Raw genomic sequence first — 15,821 nt, 5'->3', positions numbered from 1 at the left:
CAAAGGTGAATTTCCCTTGTGAGTGAATACAATATTAAAGTGGTGTTTTTAATAATACCATTACGTTATTATGCTGCACGGGGTGTGTCCAGTTGTGCCTTGTTCGTGGATATAGTGACACAGGATAAAGGGGGGGGGGGGGGGGGAAATGGAGTTTTATGTTTATTACATATACACAAATTTAAAGATTGCGCAGAAAGCCAGATAAACTTATAAAATAACATTAGTGGATCAACATGATGACAGCAAGGCGCATAATGACAAACCTTTAATGTATGTGTCTTCATACGTCATTTACGTTTGCGCAGGTGGAGAATGCTACAATTAGCCATCTTTTATAGTCTTTGGAGCTAAAACGGACAAAGCGTTAGTCCGCCGGAAATGGATCTCCTTTGCCTCGTTGGATGCGTACGGGAAAGCCGACGGCATGGCTGTACCTGCGCTGGGCGACTGAGTCTCTCAGTTCCAAGAAGACCTCTTACCTGGATGGTGGAGGAGGAGAAGAAGAAGAAACCGGAATATGCTTGAAATGCTATGAGGACATTGGCGCCCGATAGCCACAAACCAGAGATGAACCGTACTCGTCCTACCTGGTTTGTGGCTGTCAGGAAGAACTAAACAATTTCTTGAGTGTGGAGAAAAAGCCTTCCTCTCGTTTCAACTGGCCTTTCTTCCTGTCATGCCCTTTCTCAAATTGTTTACCACTGCTGCCCCCACCTGGACACAGATTCACCCTGCGTCAGACAGACTACTGGAAAGTCGATGAACCATCTTCAGGTGTGCTCTATTCCACTTTACTACGAAATGTACTACAAAGTGCAGTGGGACCTCAACTTAGTCAACTTAACTACTAGCAGGCTGGCAGATAATATACAATTCTTCAGAATAAGAAGCTTCAAGATTTTTATTGCCACTCCCAGTTGAAGTTTACTCTCAAACTACACAGTACAAAAAGAGAACTACACGTTGCAGCATATACCTTCACCATATACCACAACACGAAATGGCTTTAAACAACATATATTTTAACACAATCCAGCAACATATGAATGCAGACAATATAGCAATACTCAGACAGGCATAAATTCTTAACTCATTCACTGCCACTGACGGCTATAAACGTCAAAAATTAATTTGAACTATTTCTATTAGTTTCACATTTTTTCCCACTTTTGTTAACGAGTATGAAAATGTACATTTAGAACTGATATAAAAAAAATTGTGATAAATCATGAGTTAACTAGTGAAGTCATGTGATTAATTACAATTTTTTTTTTTAAATTGAGATGATTATTAAAAATTTGGGTCGTCAGGTGATTACATTTTTTAATTGTAATTAAGCGCATGACTTCAATAGTTAACTCACGATTAATCACAAAATGTATATCTGTTTTAAATGTACAATTAAAAAAAATCTAGGTTTTCATACTCTTGTTAACAAAAGTAGAAAAAAATGCTAAGCTAATAGAAATAGTTAAAATGATTTTATGACGTCTATGACCGTCAATGGCAGTGAATGAGTTTTCATCTTTTGCAAAAAATTAAGTGCATTTTAGCTTGTTTCTGTCTGTATGCATTATACAGCCCACTTGTGGCCAAAGCAAACACACCTGACAAACAATAATGAACCAATTTACATTCGACTTAATTATGCTATTACTGCATTGTACTGTAAAAATACGAGTGCTATATATTTTTTTTAAACTCATTCCAAGGAGCAAAGATGTTTTGACTTACCTGTGGTAGTGGCTGTGACACCGTTAACCGTTCCTTCCACGTCTGCCTCGTCCTCGGCGTAGCTCATGAGGAGAGCTCTCTGCCGGTCTGTCAGCGTCCTGCGCGAGGGGGATTAAAAAAAAACAAAAAAACAGCGTCATCCAGACTGGTCAGCTCTTCCGATTGAAGATTCGCATGTCCCCTTTTTCTTACTTGGGTACTTTAATTTTGACATGGACATAGTGATCTCCAAAGCCGTAGCCACTGACGCGGGCGATTCCTTTCCCTGCCAGGTGGATCCTCTGGTCTGTCTGCATGCCAGCCGGGATCTGATCCAAGTACCAGAGCAGCATCCCTCTCATCAAAGTCAAATAGGTGACACGTCGTCGTCTGCATGATGCATTTGTGAGAAGCATTTACCGCTAAATTGAGTGTTTCGTAGAGGCCTTGTGCCCTGGCCGTGCCGCCCAGGATTGCTTGAGCCACGGAGACGCAAAGGTCCGAGTGGATGTCGGCGCCGTCACGCCTGAACACTGGACTCTTTTGGACCTGAAACCACAAACAACTTGCATTGAAGGATTTTAAACATTCCACTTTTGGCAGTTACTTGACACCCGGGATAGCACCTAGGAAGTTTTGTGTAAATCTGTTGTCGCATTTCAGAATGAAAGCCGCTTGAAATCTGTATACGTGACTGACGTAAACCTGGCATTTATTTCAACTAAGGTGTTTACTTGGAAGAAGGCCGTAATTGGTCAAGGCCGTTTCATTCGAAACATTGCCAGAAAAAAAAAAACTATGAAAGTTGTATCCTTGACTGACGTAAACAAGGCATTAATATGAAGTAAGACATTTATTAGAGAGGAGGCCTTTATTGGAACAGGAAGCTTAATCAAAATCTGTAGTAGCTTTTCAAAATAAAAACCTTTTGAAATCTGTATGCGACTGTCAATTAGGGCAATTAATATGAAGCAAGGCGTTTATTAGAGAGGAGGCCTTTAACTCATTCACTCCCAGTTATTTTCACTGAAGCAACCCCCTTTGTTCCCGGCTGTTTTACTGGATTTCGACTGATTTTGCAAGGCCCGCAGAATATTGTGTTCTATTGCTATAAAAACATAAAACCTACCAAAAGAAAGATTAAAGTCTCTTCTTTCATCAGGAAAAAAAGTATATGTCTATCTGTTTCCTTTTTGCAGTAATTGGCATTAGAATATAGCTAAGTTTCATCATTATTCACAAATCTATTTCGAATTCTGAGTAATTTAGGGTTTTTTCAACATGGTCCTGGTTCATTTCCTATGCTCTGCTGTCATCTGCTGGCCGTTTGTGTAATAACTACCATTTCTTCAACCGTTCTTTGCAGTTGAGAGGCTACATTAAAAGCCTTCTGTATGCTCTAGCATAAAAAACATTTAAAAAAAAGAAGGTATAAATACGCCTTTGGGACACTTAAGACATTTAAAATAGAACGCATTTATACGTTTTTGGGAGCAAACTGGTAGGTGGGATTTACTCAAAGGCAGAGTTGTCAATCAACCATTACTTTTTTGCTAGTTACTAGTAACTAGACTACCGTTGCATCCAACGATAGTTGAATGAAAGCCCCTATGAAATCTGTAAATGTTAATTATCAAAGGACAATTTTTATTTTTTCATTTATTTAATGTGATCCACCCCCCCCCCCCACCCACACCCACACACAGCTGTTGATGGGTTGAAGAGGAATTGTTCTGTTCACATTCCAATGAGAATGGAATGAGTCTAGCTATCCTGGGAGGAGAAATGGAGGCACTACGAGGTGAGGCGTACCACCCAGCAATGGAATGTGCCGTGTGGCCACTCACCCTAAATGTGATGAAGATCTCCTTCTTTCCAACAGGCATCCGCACAGTCTGGCCATTCTCCACTCCTGAAGGACAACACGTTTAACAGTTAGTCAACGTTAAGTTACTTTCATCAGTGGTTGTGTTCAGAATTGCGGCGTGACAGACCTGCAGGCACGGGGACCGTGACGGTTTTCCTCTGCTTGGTCTGTCCGGTCCCGCGGCAGGTGTGACACGGGTTGGAAATGACCGTTCCCTTGCCGCCGCAGCGTCGACACGTGGAGCGCATCACGAACGGGCCCGTGTTCACCGTCTCCTGCGAGGAATGAAATACAAACGCATGTATTTCTTTTTTTCCTACTTAACTGTGTAACAGGTGTTTAATGTGGCAAGGCACTCATTTGAAAAGAGATCCGTATTTGTATAAATTAGTGTAAGAAGTAAAAAACTTTTTATTTTGCTCTTGCTGCTTATTTCTGCAAATTGTGGAGGGTTTTTTCCCCCCTGAACTTAGAAAATGCTGTAGTGTGCATTTTTTGTAGTAAGGGACCCATTCGAAAGGAGACTTGTATTTTGTATATATGCTTTGAGTGTTAAAAGTTATAATGGAGCGTGTGCGCCAACCCAGTGGCTTGTTTTTTCTCTAAAGATTAAAGCCCCATTTTATTTTGCAACAGCCAATGTGTACTTACTTTGTTATGTATTGTATTATTTTTTTTCGATACTAGTTCTCATGTTTTTTTTCTAAAGAAATAAGCCCAAAAATGTTGGACTGTGAGACCATGCCGACGTGGACTGTGTTATTAAGTTGTACTTGCTTTATGGCTGTCATGTTGTATTCTTGTGATACTTTTTTTTTTTACCGGTTTTCGTGTTTATTTTTCTTCTATAGAATAAAGCCCGAAAAATGTTTGCACTTGCTGCATGGCTATAAGACCATGCTGACGTGTTTATTTGTAGCTTGCACTTGCAGAATGGCTAGACCATGTTATCTATTTTTAGATGGCACACGCTTTGGGTATTTATTCAAACCAGGTCTCATTTGGTTTGTCTAACACTCCAACTAAACACTAGTTTTAGTTTGCACTTGCGCCATAACTATAAAACCATGCTGATGTTGGATTGATTTATCGTGCGTTTTTATTTTATTTTATTTTTTTAATAACCCCAGTTTTCATGGCTTCAGTTGTCTAAATTAAGGCCTGGCTGATTAATCAGCCGGCCGAAATTAGCTATTTTAAAATCGGCAAATATCTGATGATTTCTCTTCCAGCTCTGGCAAAAGGGTCCTTCATGTTTAAAAATAAATAAATCTGAATTTAGATATTCATATGTTTGAATTCTACACTTGATTCTCTTTAAAATGATATATAACACATGGACGTACTTAAAAAAATGACATCGTTACAGCAATTTTATTGTTGCCAGGTTGAAATCCCTAGTTTTGAGAAAAACGGTCCAAACGATACATTTTTGTATCTAGCTCAAAGCTAATGTTGCCAACATACACTTTTCCACATTAGAACAAAAGACAAAGATAGTGACATCCAAACATTACCACAATCCAATAAAAAAAGTCTCTCTTTTGCGAATTGTTGTCACCATTTTAAAGTGAAACAAATACTAAATGGCAAAGTCAAATGTTCTGCATTAAAGCTACTGAACAGAAAATTCTATTTCGAATCGCTACCGCCACCTGTTGCCAAAAAATTTAACTTCACATTACCTTCTTCTCCTATGATACGCGCACATGAAGTCACATCCGCAGGCACAGGGCGGACCACTCCAACCCAAATCCAGTCTGAAAACTATTGGCCGTAACCTTTTTGAACAGCTATGTTAAACTGCTTATTAGAAGAACATTTGAGTTGTAAATAATCAAATAAAAACGCTAACGTGAAGATATTTTTGGAGCAAATTGTTAAAGAGAGCAGCTTTAACCAGTTATCGGAAATTTAATTCTGCAAAATGTCAGAATTGGCCTTAAAACAATAACAGCAACAACATCGGTTGGGCCCTAGGCTCAAGTCTCACTTGCTGCATTTTAGCTGTAATTTGCATTGTTATAGCTTTGTTTGCAGTGACTGCACAGCTGTAAAACCATGCTGATGCGTTTATTTGCCGGTACCAGCGCATCCGGCATTTAATGACGACATCTATTAGAGCGTTAGTCACTATTTGAGGACATTCAGTAACAGCAGGCTTTTGGGCATGAACGGAATTGCATGGAAGAAGAAAAGATTACCATGCCGGATCCGTTGCACTGGTGGCAGTGTTGAACCTTGCTGCCTGGCTCGTGGCCCTTCCCGTCACAGCGCTGGCAGGCAGCTTCCGTGTTAACGGACATCTCTTTGTTGACTCCCTTGGCTGCCTGAGTGAACGTCAACTCCATAATGTACTGCGCATAGAAAAACAACAACACAAATTGTGGGTATATATATATATATATATATATATATATATATATATATATATATAGATACTTTGTCCCAAAAAGGCATCCTAAAACCAAATATTAGATACAGTGATGCCTTAAGGTACAACTTTAATTTGTTCATTCAACCCACACTTGTTAGGTAGCATTTTGTGGAAGTGCAGCAGTGAATACTTAAAAGTTGCAAGTTTAAAGTTTTTTGTTTTTGTTATGTTCATTCCAATTTAAGTGAACTGTCTTTCATATTAATTCATGGTTCACTTGGCTTTATTTTAGCGTAAACCTAACCTATAAACACTGGAATGTTTATGTATGATAAATCTGATATTGTTTTGTATAATGTAGATTAATGTATTGCTTGTGTTTATTTAAAAAAAACTGCATTAAATCATAATCACAATATTGAGTTAACAATTTTTTTTTTAATTAGGTAATTTTTCAAATCTGAAAAAGGTTTGGTCACTCATATCTCAAGGCACCACTGTAATCATGGTCCAGCTACTGTGCGACGGACCTCTTGTGGCTGATCAAAAATAGCATTAAAGTCTCCGAATCCACGTCCTGCGGAGAATTCCCCAAAGATCTTGCGGAAAAGCTCCTCCGGGTTCGCGTTGTGTGTCTGCCCAGACCAGTACTGCTGCCCGCCTCCTGCCTGTCCGGTGTCAAAGCTCGCAGAACCGTACGTGTCGTACTGCTTCCTCTTTCCTTCGTCACTCAGGACCTGGGAAATAAATGTTGCATTATAGAGACTTGTGTATTATAATGAACAGTGTAAAGCTAGAACAGTAATAGCGCCAAACCTCATAAGCTTCGGCCAGCTGAGCAAATTTCTCCTTGGCTTTTGGGTCATCTTTATTTGTGTCTGGGTGGTACTTTTTGGCCATCTGGGGGACGACAAAACAGTAAGGTTGTGAAAGTACAGACAAATATGAGCTGAAAATCTAGCCGGCAAAAACAGACCTGATAGTAGGCCTTCTTGATCTCCTTCTGGGTTGCTGTGCGAGGTATCCCAAGGACCTGGTAGAAGTCCTGCTTATTGTTGGCCAAAGTGCTTGTGTGAAATGCGCACTGGGCTGCTTTGAAACCTATGGATAGGACAGTTCAACAACTGCAAATCAACAAATCCTCCTAAAGGTTTATGTAATATGCTAACAAACAAAAAAAAGATAAGTAAAACATTGTCTAACTCTTACGACATCCACTGGCACAGTTAAACGACCTGTATGTATGCTTAAAAAATACTCATGTGTTACGCTACCAAGAACTTCTAATGGAATAAAAAGTCCAAGCTCAAAACAGAAATGACAACAAAATAAACTAAACTAGCCTAGCCTAGCTTAGCCCAATGCTACAACCAAACGTCACTTACCTGGTAGCCCCCTCAATGTCAACTCTTTCCCAGCACCGCAACACGCCGAGCTCCCGCCGCTCCAAAGCGTCCCGGTTGCGAACGTGCAGACGCCCCGGAGCGAGCCACGATAAGCGCAGACAACTGTACCTGCCGCACGGGGGTAGCGGTGGTGCCCAGAGGACACGATGACAGTTACCCAGCGTGAGGAACATCGCGCTGCTGAGGACGCCATCATTCCCATACCGTGGTTATCTCGTGACGCACTGCGCATGACAGGAAGTATTACGTCACTGTATTATTGCGTCATTTTAGCTTCTAGAAAACTGAAAAAGACACTCTTAGAAATGAACAATTGGAAATAATAAATCTACAGTACTTATCTAAATAGCAGAAGGAGAGAGAGTTTGCCAATTTAAAGTTAAACGTTAAAACTATTTACTCTGAGGGGTCAGCAGTGTTGGCAGAGCGACGCTGCCACCTGCTGGCGTTTCTGAAGGGAATACACTTTTTGAGTCCTTTTTTTAGCAGGTGAGTAAAGTCAGAGTTGTTAACTTGTTACCCTTTCTCAGCAACAAAAGTGTACTGTATTTATCAAATATAACCCATAAAATTCAGTAAATGTTTTAATTTCAGTAGCACAATCCTACGGGACGACTGTATTATATCAAGTGAAAGTGGTTGTTAACTTGCTTCCCTCACGTGACCACAGTCAGAATACAAGGCAGGAATGCTGTTTTTCCATTTGGCAATCTAATACAGGGATTCATCTCAAATAAAGGCAATGATCACCACCACCTCAAAACATTTTTATTAAGATTTTTATTTTTATTCTTTGCATACATAAGCCGAAGCCTATAAACAGTGCAATTAATTCAATTTCACTCATCCAGCATTTAAACATTACACTTACACTTATTTACGCAGTCAAATACTTTTATCATATAATAATGACAAAAAACATCAATAACAATAACATCAGTCACAAATTTAATGCAATTTGATAGTGTCTTTAGAAAAGAAATAAAACATTTCACATTTATACTGTATGAACAAATTAAACAGCACAGAAACAAGGTGCTTGCATGTTTTTCCTCTCTCTTCAACTGCTTGATTTGGTTTGCTCATGTATATTTGGCTATGAACACTTTTAATTGTGTGCGTGACTGGTTGTCCGTCTTACAGCATGTCTTGTGATGAACTGGCGATTAGTCCAAGGTACAAAAAACATTTTCCCCTCTTGTGACAGCTGGCATAAGGTCTAGCTTCCCTGTGATCCTGAACAGGATAAACGGTATAGATCAGATCCCCAAACACCGGGCCGCAAAAAATGACTAAACAGAAAAAAAATATTGTATAGCTCCTCCGAGTTTTAAAGAAGTTTTGATTTAAAAATCAGGTGTCTGTACACAAGTCAGGATACGATATATATCCTGTAAAAAATAAACAGTATACTGTAAAAAAAAAAGAAAAGAACAAAAAGTAAGCCCACAAGCTAACAAAAATGAGTTAAAACCAAACTTCCTCTGTAGAAAGGAAACAAGACCAAGTGATGTGTGATACACCGAAGAAAAAGAACCACCAACTGTATCTAAGAAAATATCAGCAGTCCTACTTAAAATATCGGTTTATGGTTACCAGTGAGCTGGCAAATCAGACAATTAATCTTTCAGAATTGTCAAATACATACTAAATACTTTCCTTCCTTTCCCAACATCTTATCTTTGTGAAGTGGGATTTTCTGCAATGCTGCCCCGAAACAAAATTTTAGAGCAGACTGGACATAACATGTTCACAATTTCCCCAAGATGGGACCAGCACTAACAACTACATTGAGTGTAGTTAAAGGTAAGCATTTTCAATCATTAGTTTTTCTTTACATGCCAGTCTGTGAAAAAAAGTCACCCCATGTGAAACCGGTCTACATAAAAGGTTGGGGACTGCTGGTATGGTAGGAAAACAGAATGAACAAGCAACCATTTATGAGATGACGAACACTTCCAAGAGGGCGGCCACTGAGTGCATGCGATAAAAGATGGCGAAAGGCAATCCGACGTTCACGATGGCGGCCCAGATGTTGAAGTCGTAGAATTCCGTTTCGGCCGGGTGGTCGAACTGAGGGCGAGCGCCAAATGCTGGCATGATCCACAGCTGGTGAAGAAAGATGAGAGAAGAAAGAAATGTTAGCAATTTGGTTGGTTTGAAAGATTTTGAAAGATCAGTGGTAAGAAGTATAAATACTTTGTGACTGTACTTGATTTTTTTTTTCTGACAGCGTTTTACTTTTACTCTCTTAATTTGAAATCAGATAAGCGTGCTTTCTACCCTTTACTTTGTCAAAATAGACTTAATACTTTTTCAACCTCCACGGACGCCAACACAATTTAAATAGAGCGAGGTGAAAACACACACACGCGCACGCACGCACGCACACACACTCACACACATACACGCACACACACAAGCTCCCGGCGCTTGGAAATTCTCCACCTTATCTGAAAAATGTCTTTATTATTCATGGGTTATTATTTTTTGTTAACATATTGTCCAGTGACAGTACGACTTTAGCGCCATCTGGTGGCATTGTAGTGTCAAGGAAGTATGTTGACACAAGTTCAAAAGGTTCATTTAGACATAAGTAGTACTTTGTTCTCATCTTGTGGCATCTTTAGGCAATTAAAAACCTTTTACTCACTGGTTTGGGTACGTTCACTGTTTCGCTACCTTCACCCGTTTTTTTGTTTGTTTTGTTTTACATGTACTTTTGCCACCTTAACAAAATAGTGTTTGTGGGATACTCACAATGATGTTGGCCAGCATTAAAAAGACAGAAACCTCCTTCAGAATCCTCCTCTTCCACGTCAGTTTGTGTGGGTAGTGCACCATGTGGCTGTACGGAGTTACCGTCGGCAGCTCCAGCTCCGGTTTAAACCTTATTTCTGTTCCTTCCAGACCGTTCAGCTCTTTGCTGTAGTGCTCCACCGCATAGATGTTGGTCACTGAGGTCACCGGCTTGTGGTGCTCCTCATGGAAAGGCTCCCGGTGGAGACCTTCGACGATGAAGAAGTTCTGCAGCCCGATCTGGATCACCATCAGTATGGCCAAGGTCAGGTTGAGCCTGTTAAGGTGGCCCTGGGCTCCGGATGCCACCATGGCGACTATAGTGAAGTAGCTGATGATGAACTGCCCCATAGAGGTTCCCACCAGCAGGCCCACATCCAAGCTACGCGTGGGGTTCTTCTCTGAGTCGTGCTCCCGGCGGTCCAGCTTGTAGATGGTCGCGCCGACCACAGTGGCCACCAGCATAAGGCTTATAATCACAATGTTGATGATAAAGTGAATCAACAGCGCTTGGTCTCGCTTGCTGTGGTCAACTTCTTCGTCCTCCTTCATGTCCATCTCATACACGATGAAGGTGGCCAGGCCTGCGAACACCAGGAGGACTCCTACCAGGGGGCCAATGAGCGCGTCCTTGAGGTGGAACTTGTGGACGTGGCCGTGGCTGTGCGGGTCGTGAGCCTCGCCCAGTCGGCCGACGTTTTTCCACATGACGTAGGCCATGGCGGAGGCGAAGAGGCTGTACTCGATGTTGAAGGGGTACAAGTAGAAGTAGGCCTCTTTGAACATGCTGCAGGAAGTGTGGCTGCAAACGCATTCGTCCTCTCCGTAACTCGCTGTGGCACGAAAGAAAGAACGGGGTTAGCATGTTGGCATTTTGTGTCACCCATAAAAGTTTGTCAAATGTCTTCTTGTGGACCTTTACTGATGTACTGCATCCGCCCCGAGATCTTGTGAGAGCTGTTGTCGTGGTAGTCGTCGGATTCATCTGTGTCATTGCCGTGGTCGCCGCCGTGGCCGCCCTCTGGGTGGCTAGTTTGGTGGAGCGACTCGTCCGTGACCGCAGCCATCCACAAAACCAGATTAATGGAGAGGGAGAGCATCAGACCGCACCTGCATGAACCATCATGAAAATATCCATTGTGAGGATTTGATTTGTGGTCATGGTAACAAACGTCATATATGGCATATATGGCATGGCATAGACCCAACCACCGGGAAGTTATCCAATGTCACTTAATTTATTATTATTTTTACTCCATAGAATGTTTCTTTGCTCATCTATCTGTGGCTGCGACATATAGTGACAGGCAGAACAATTAAATACTTTTCAATTAGATGGCAGAAGGTACAACCGAGATTTTTGAAATGTAAAATATGTGCCTTAACCGGGTTTCATTTAGCTAGCAGGCTACTTCCTGGATCAAGGGGGATTCTAAGCAGAAGGGCGGTGCCACTTTTTCATTCTGACTAATATTTCCTTGACGCCTTGGTGACGCAAAATAGTGCTTTGTGATTGCTTCACTGGTATGACAAAAACACACCTTCATGTTCCGCCAACAAATGTAGAATCAACCTTTATTTAACGTCATGATCGTTCACAAGTTTTATCTCATGCATGTTAATACAAAACAAAAAAAATGGTCTAAAGTCGGAAGGATCGCTTTTAGGCTGGCTTTAAATGTAATGTACCTGACTCAAAGTCTAACTGCTGTTCTAATTGTAAACAGTTGAACTTTTTTTTTTTTTTTTAAATGACAAATTACCACTATTGTTTCACTACCAGTCATGGTAGTCAGCTGGGATAGGCTCCATCTCATCTTAATATGACAAGCAAGACAGTAATGGATAGCTATGTTTAGAAGAAAAAAATCTTTCTTTCAAATTGACAATTTGGACACTTTTAAAGGCTGTCTTTAGATGTTCTGATTTAAAAGCTGAGCTCATCCCGCGCAATTAATGTAATTCAATTTTTAGTCCTTTTTGACTTGTTTTAATTTACGTGCCGTATAAACTGACAGGGTTGGGGAATCCAGGTCCAGAAAGTAAAAACCCTGCCACAGATTGGCTTTAGCCACAGGTGCTTCTACTCAACAGGTGGCGGTGAGCTTCTTTACCTGCCAGTTGAGTAGAAGCACCTGTGGCTAAAGCCAATCTGTGGCAGGGTTTCTACTTGCTGGACCTGGACTCCCCAACCCTGTAAACGGACATGTACTGATTTGGCCATATTTCCTAAGGAAGTCACCTTTATTTGGATCCTTACCCAAATTTAATGGCTTCTCCTTTGATTGTGTTTTGTAGTTTTTATGGATAGCTGTTTTGACCTAATGTTAGACTTGGTTTAACAGCAAAGCGAATGATACCAAAGCACTGTAATCTGTTTTAAGTAAGTGTGAGATTGTGCTTGTAGTTTAATCCATCTATAATGTTTTCATTCTAAAGTCCTACTTTCTTGACTTGGAGTTTCCGCCCGACTTTGGAGAGAGGAGTTCCTCAAGACTCACAGTTGGGGCAGCTTTCCTCTTTTGTTTAGATTGTGTTGTTGTTTTTGGACTTGAATAAGATTGACAGTCATTTTATTCGATGTACACTTAAGCGCAGCCCTTTCTTTGTAAAATAAAATGAAACTTGAGTCAATTCTCACACCTATGAGATCATGTAGTTTGGAATTTGACCAAAACATTCAGTGGAAAATACAGCACGAGTCGTACAACCAGTTCAAAACTACTTGTGACGTCAATAGAGAGTTCAATCTATCTGTCTGTCTGTCTGTCTGTCTATCTATCTATCTATCTATCTATCTATCTATCTATCTATCTATCTATCTATCTATCTATCTATCTATCTATCTATCTATCTATCTATCTATCTATCTATCTATCTATCTATCTATCTATCTATCTATCTATCTATCTATCTATCTATGCCCACCAAAAGTTAAGGACTCCAACATTATGGTATGGGTGGTCACTATGGCAAAGTTAAGACTTAGTACTGTACTTTTTTTTTTTACAATTAAAATCACTTACCGTGTAAGGTTCCTTTGGAGCTGTACGCAGTCCTTTGCATGGACCCACAGGAAGTACGTCTGCAAACAAATTTCCCAGTTGAAAAATTTGCAGTATTTGCACGATACCTGTTCTAATTAGAAAGCGAACTTGACTGAGATTTACCTGCACGACAATGAAAACAAGTTGGATCACGGGAAAAACAATCTTGATGGCCGACTCGCAGTGGAGGTAGCCGACGTAGCTCGCGATCTTGAAAATGTCCATAATGATGCTGAGGAGTCCAAACAGCACCATTCCTCCTGCGGAGCAAGAATATGGACAATATTGACACAGATTCTTCCCCCCAAAATGGACATGTCAAGGTTACATACCCCTGAGCCATACGGGTCCGGCGTGTTGGTCCCTGTAAGCCACGGCGTTTTCAATCCTGGCCGTGTAGATGATGTAGTAGATCATCCAGATGGAGGTGAGGATGAGGATGATAACAAGGAAAACTTGGAGGTCAGACATGCTGATGTCTACGTGCTCGTAGGCGCTTCCGCTCACCAGCGCGATACCCAGCATGAGGATGTTGATAAAGATGACCCCGGACAGAATCCATCCCCAGTTTCTGTCCCTTTCCTTATTCGGAGCGCTTGTTTTTTTGCTCAGGGGGTCAGGCTCGCCTGTGTTCTCCGTCGCACCGCTGTGCAAGGAGTCGTGCACCTGAACGTCTCCGTCTTTGTTCATCCTGCAGGGTTCACAAGCGTTTCCGTCGGCCAGACAGTTACATGTGTAGCCGGTGTTCAAGCACATGACAGATCCCTGCGACATAAGATCGCAAGTGAGTTTGCGGCAGCATCCGTGTCTGGTGTTATGTTGTGACTGGTTTGACAAGCTTGCCATTCCCCCTGAAGAACCCGCCCACGTGCAAACTTTTCCATGTATTGTATCAACGTAATTGGCACTTTGACATTGCAACACTGGTTCAGTTGAGTTCATCAACAAATAGCAAGCATTTCCCACTTGGTGCCATATTCACCATACTCACTTCTCACTCTCTGTGCTTAGGTCTTCAGCTCTTTTACCAAAGTGAAAGTTTAAAAAAAATCTGACTGATATATGATTTTTACTTTTTGGATTTTAACTTTCGTAGTGCTCATATTGAATTGGAAAAAAAAAGAAGCTAAATTGAATTAGCTCCAGCTTTCATGGCATCTAAACACTACAAACCCAATTCCCAAAAAGTTGGGACACTATACAAATTGTGAATAAAAAACTGAATGCAATTATGTGGAAGTGCCAAATTTCAATATTTTGTTCAGAATACAACATAGATGACAGGTCAAAAGTTTAAACTGAGAAAATGTATAATTTTAAGGGAAAAAAATGTTGATTTAAAATTTCATGGTGCCAACAAATCTAAAAAAAAGTTGGGACAGGTAGCAATAAGAGGCTGGAAAAGTCAATTGCATTTATTAAAAAAAAACAGCTGGAAGACAAGTGAGCACTAATGAGGTCCATTGGCAACTTGATTGGCGTACAAAAAGAGCTTCTCGGAGTGGCAGTGTCTCTCAGAAGCCAAGATGGGTAGAGAATCAGCAATTCCTCCAATGTTGCGCAGAAAGATAATGGAGAAACATCAGAAAGGTGTTTACCAGGGAAAAATTGCAAAAAGGTTGAAGTCATCGTCATCTACAGTGCATAACATCATCCAAAGATTCAGAGAATCTGGAACAATCTCTGTGTGTAAGGGTCAAGGCGGAAAAATCCTACTGGATGCCCTTAAACGGCATTGCACCGCAAACAGGAAACATTGTGGGTGAACACAATCCACCGTGCCAGTCGCCGTTGCCAGATGAAACTCCACAGTACAAAGAAGAAGCCATTTCTAAAGCAGACCAAGAAGCGCAGTCGTTTCTCTGGGCCAGGGGTTATTTCAAATGGAGTGTGGCAAAGTGGAAACCTGTTTTGTGGTCAGACCAATCACGATTCCAAGTTCTTTGTGGAAAACTGGGGCGCTCTATCATGCTGACTCAAGAGGACAAGCCAAGTTGTTATCAGCACTCCGTTTATAAGCCTGCATCTGTGATGGTATAGGGTTCGTCAATGCAGAAAGATATATTGAGATTGGAGAACAACATATGCTCCCATCCAGGCATCATCACTTTCAGAGAAGATCTTGCATTTCTCAACATGATAATGCCAGACCACATGCAGCGTCATGGATGCGTAGGAAAAGGATCCGGGTATTGAAATGGCCAGCCTGCAGTCCACTTCTTTCACTTCGAGAGCACATTTGGCGCATCATAAAGGGGAAGGTGCAACAAAGAAAGCCCAAGACAGTTGAACAATTCGTGATGCGTGTTAGACAAGAAAGGGACAGCATTCCTATTTCTAAACTTGAGAAACGTGTCTCCTCGATCCCCAGACGTTTGCAGACTGTTGTAAGAAGAAGAGGGGATGCACAGTGGTGAAAATGGCCTTGTCCTAACTTTTTTGAGATTTGTTGACACTATGGAATTTAAAATCAACATAGTTTTCCCTTAAAATGATACATTTTCTCCGTTTAAACTTTTGGCCTGTTCTTCTATTCTGAATAAAATATACAAATTTGGCACTTCCACATAACCACATAATTGCATTCCGTTTTTATTCCCAATTTGTAT

The 15,821-nt window shown here is 41.0% G+C and overlaps 2 protein-coding genes across 3 annotated transcripts; both read right to left on the bottom strand.

Moving 5' to 3' along the window:
- Positions 1-138: 138 nt before the first annotated feature.
- Positions 139-7,598, bottom strand: dnaja3a (DnaJ heat shock protein family (Hsp40) member A3a). 2 transcript variants are annotated; one of them, XM_086085507.1, is made up of 12 exons: positions 7,346-7,598; positions 6,937-7,061; positions 6,777-6,860; positions 6,491-6,697; positions 5,788-5,940; positions 3,711-3,858; positions 3,564-3,628; positions 2,137-2,265; positions 1,930-2,045; positions 1,738-1,835; positions 591-717; positions 139-482 (listed from the first exon to the last, which is right to left on the bottom strand). In XM_086085507.1, exons 1-11 carry the CDS (start codon positions 7,596-7,598, stop codon positions 605-607), a joined length of 1,491 nt encoding a protein of 496 aa, XP_085941633.1. In that variant the 3' UTR covers positions 139-482; positions 591-604. The 2 variants fall into 2 exon arrangements, with proteins under 2 accessions (XP_085941633.1, XP_085941641.1); XM_086085515.1 differs by lacking the exon at positions 591-717.
- Positions 7,599-8,170: 572 nt separating this feature from the next.
- LOC147181282 (proton channel OTOP2-like) lies at positions 8,171-14,010 on the bottom strand. The gene is made up of 6 exons (XM_086085499.1): positions 13,545-14,010; positions 13,336-13,472; positions 13,192-13,250; positions 11,082-11,275; positions 10,127-10,998; positions 8,171-9,475 (listed from the first exon to the last, which is right to left on the bottom strand). The coding sequence occupies exons 1-6, from the start codon at positions 13,984-13,986 to the stop codon at positions 9,305-9,307; spliced, it is 1,875 nt and encodes a 624-aa protein (XP_085941625.1). The 5' UTR covers positions 13,987-14,010; the 3' UTR covers positions 8,171-9,304.
- Positions 14,011-15,821: the final 1,811 nt, after the last annotated feature.

Source organism: Leptonotus elevatus, chromosome 1 (assembly GCF_054856555.1).
Source record: "Leptonotus elevatus isolate MCC_2025b chromosome 1, RoL_Lele_1.0, whole genome shotgun sequence".
In the NCBI taxonomy this organism is placed as follows: domain Eukaryota; kingdom Metazoa; phylum Chordata; class Actinopteri; order Syngnathiformes; family Syngnathidae; genus Leptonotus; species Leptonotus elevatus.
This window is presented reverse-complemented; position numbering and strand designations above follow the sequence as displayed.

Excerpts from the sequence above, each read along its gene's own strand:
- dnaja3a (XM_086085507.1), bottom strand. The coding sequence starts at position 7,598 with ATGCGCAGTGCGTCACGAGATAACCACGGTATGGGAATGATGGCGTCC. Across the intron at positions 5,941-6,490 it reads TTTTTGATCAGCCACAAGAG|TACATTATGGAGTTGACGTT; the intron begins GTCCGTCGCACA and ends TTCTATGCGCAG. Across the intron at positions 3,859-5,787 it reads AGTGCAACGGATCCGGCATG|GAGACGGTGAACACGGGCCC; the intron begins GTAATCTTTTCT and ends CATTCCTCGCAG.
- LOC147181282 (XM_086085499.1), bottom strand. The coding sequence starts at position 13,986 with ATGTCGCAGGGATCTGTCATGTGCTTGAACACCGGCTACACATGTAAC. Across the intron at positions 13,473-13,544 it reads CGGACCCGTATGGCTCAGGG|GAGGAATGGTGCTGTTTGGA; the intron begins GTATGTAACCTT and ends CTTGCTCCGCAG. Across the intron at positions 11,276-13,191 it reads CTCCAAAGGAACCTTACACG|GTGCGGTCTGATGCTCTCCC; the intron begins GTAAGTGATTTT and ends TGGTTCATGCAG.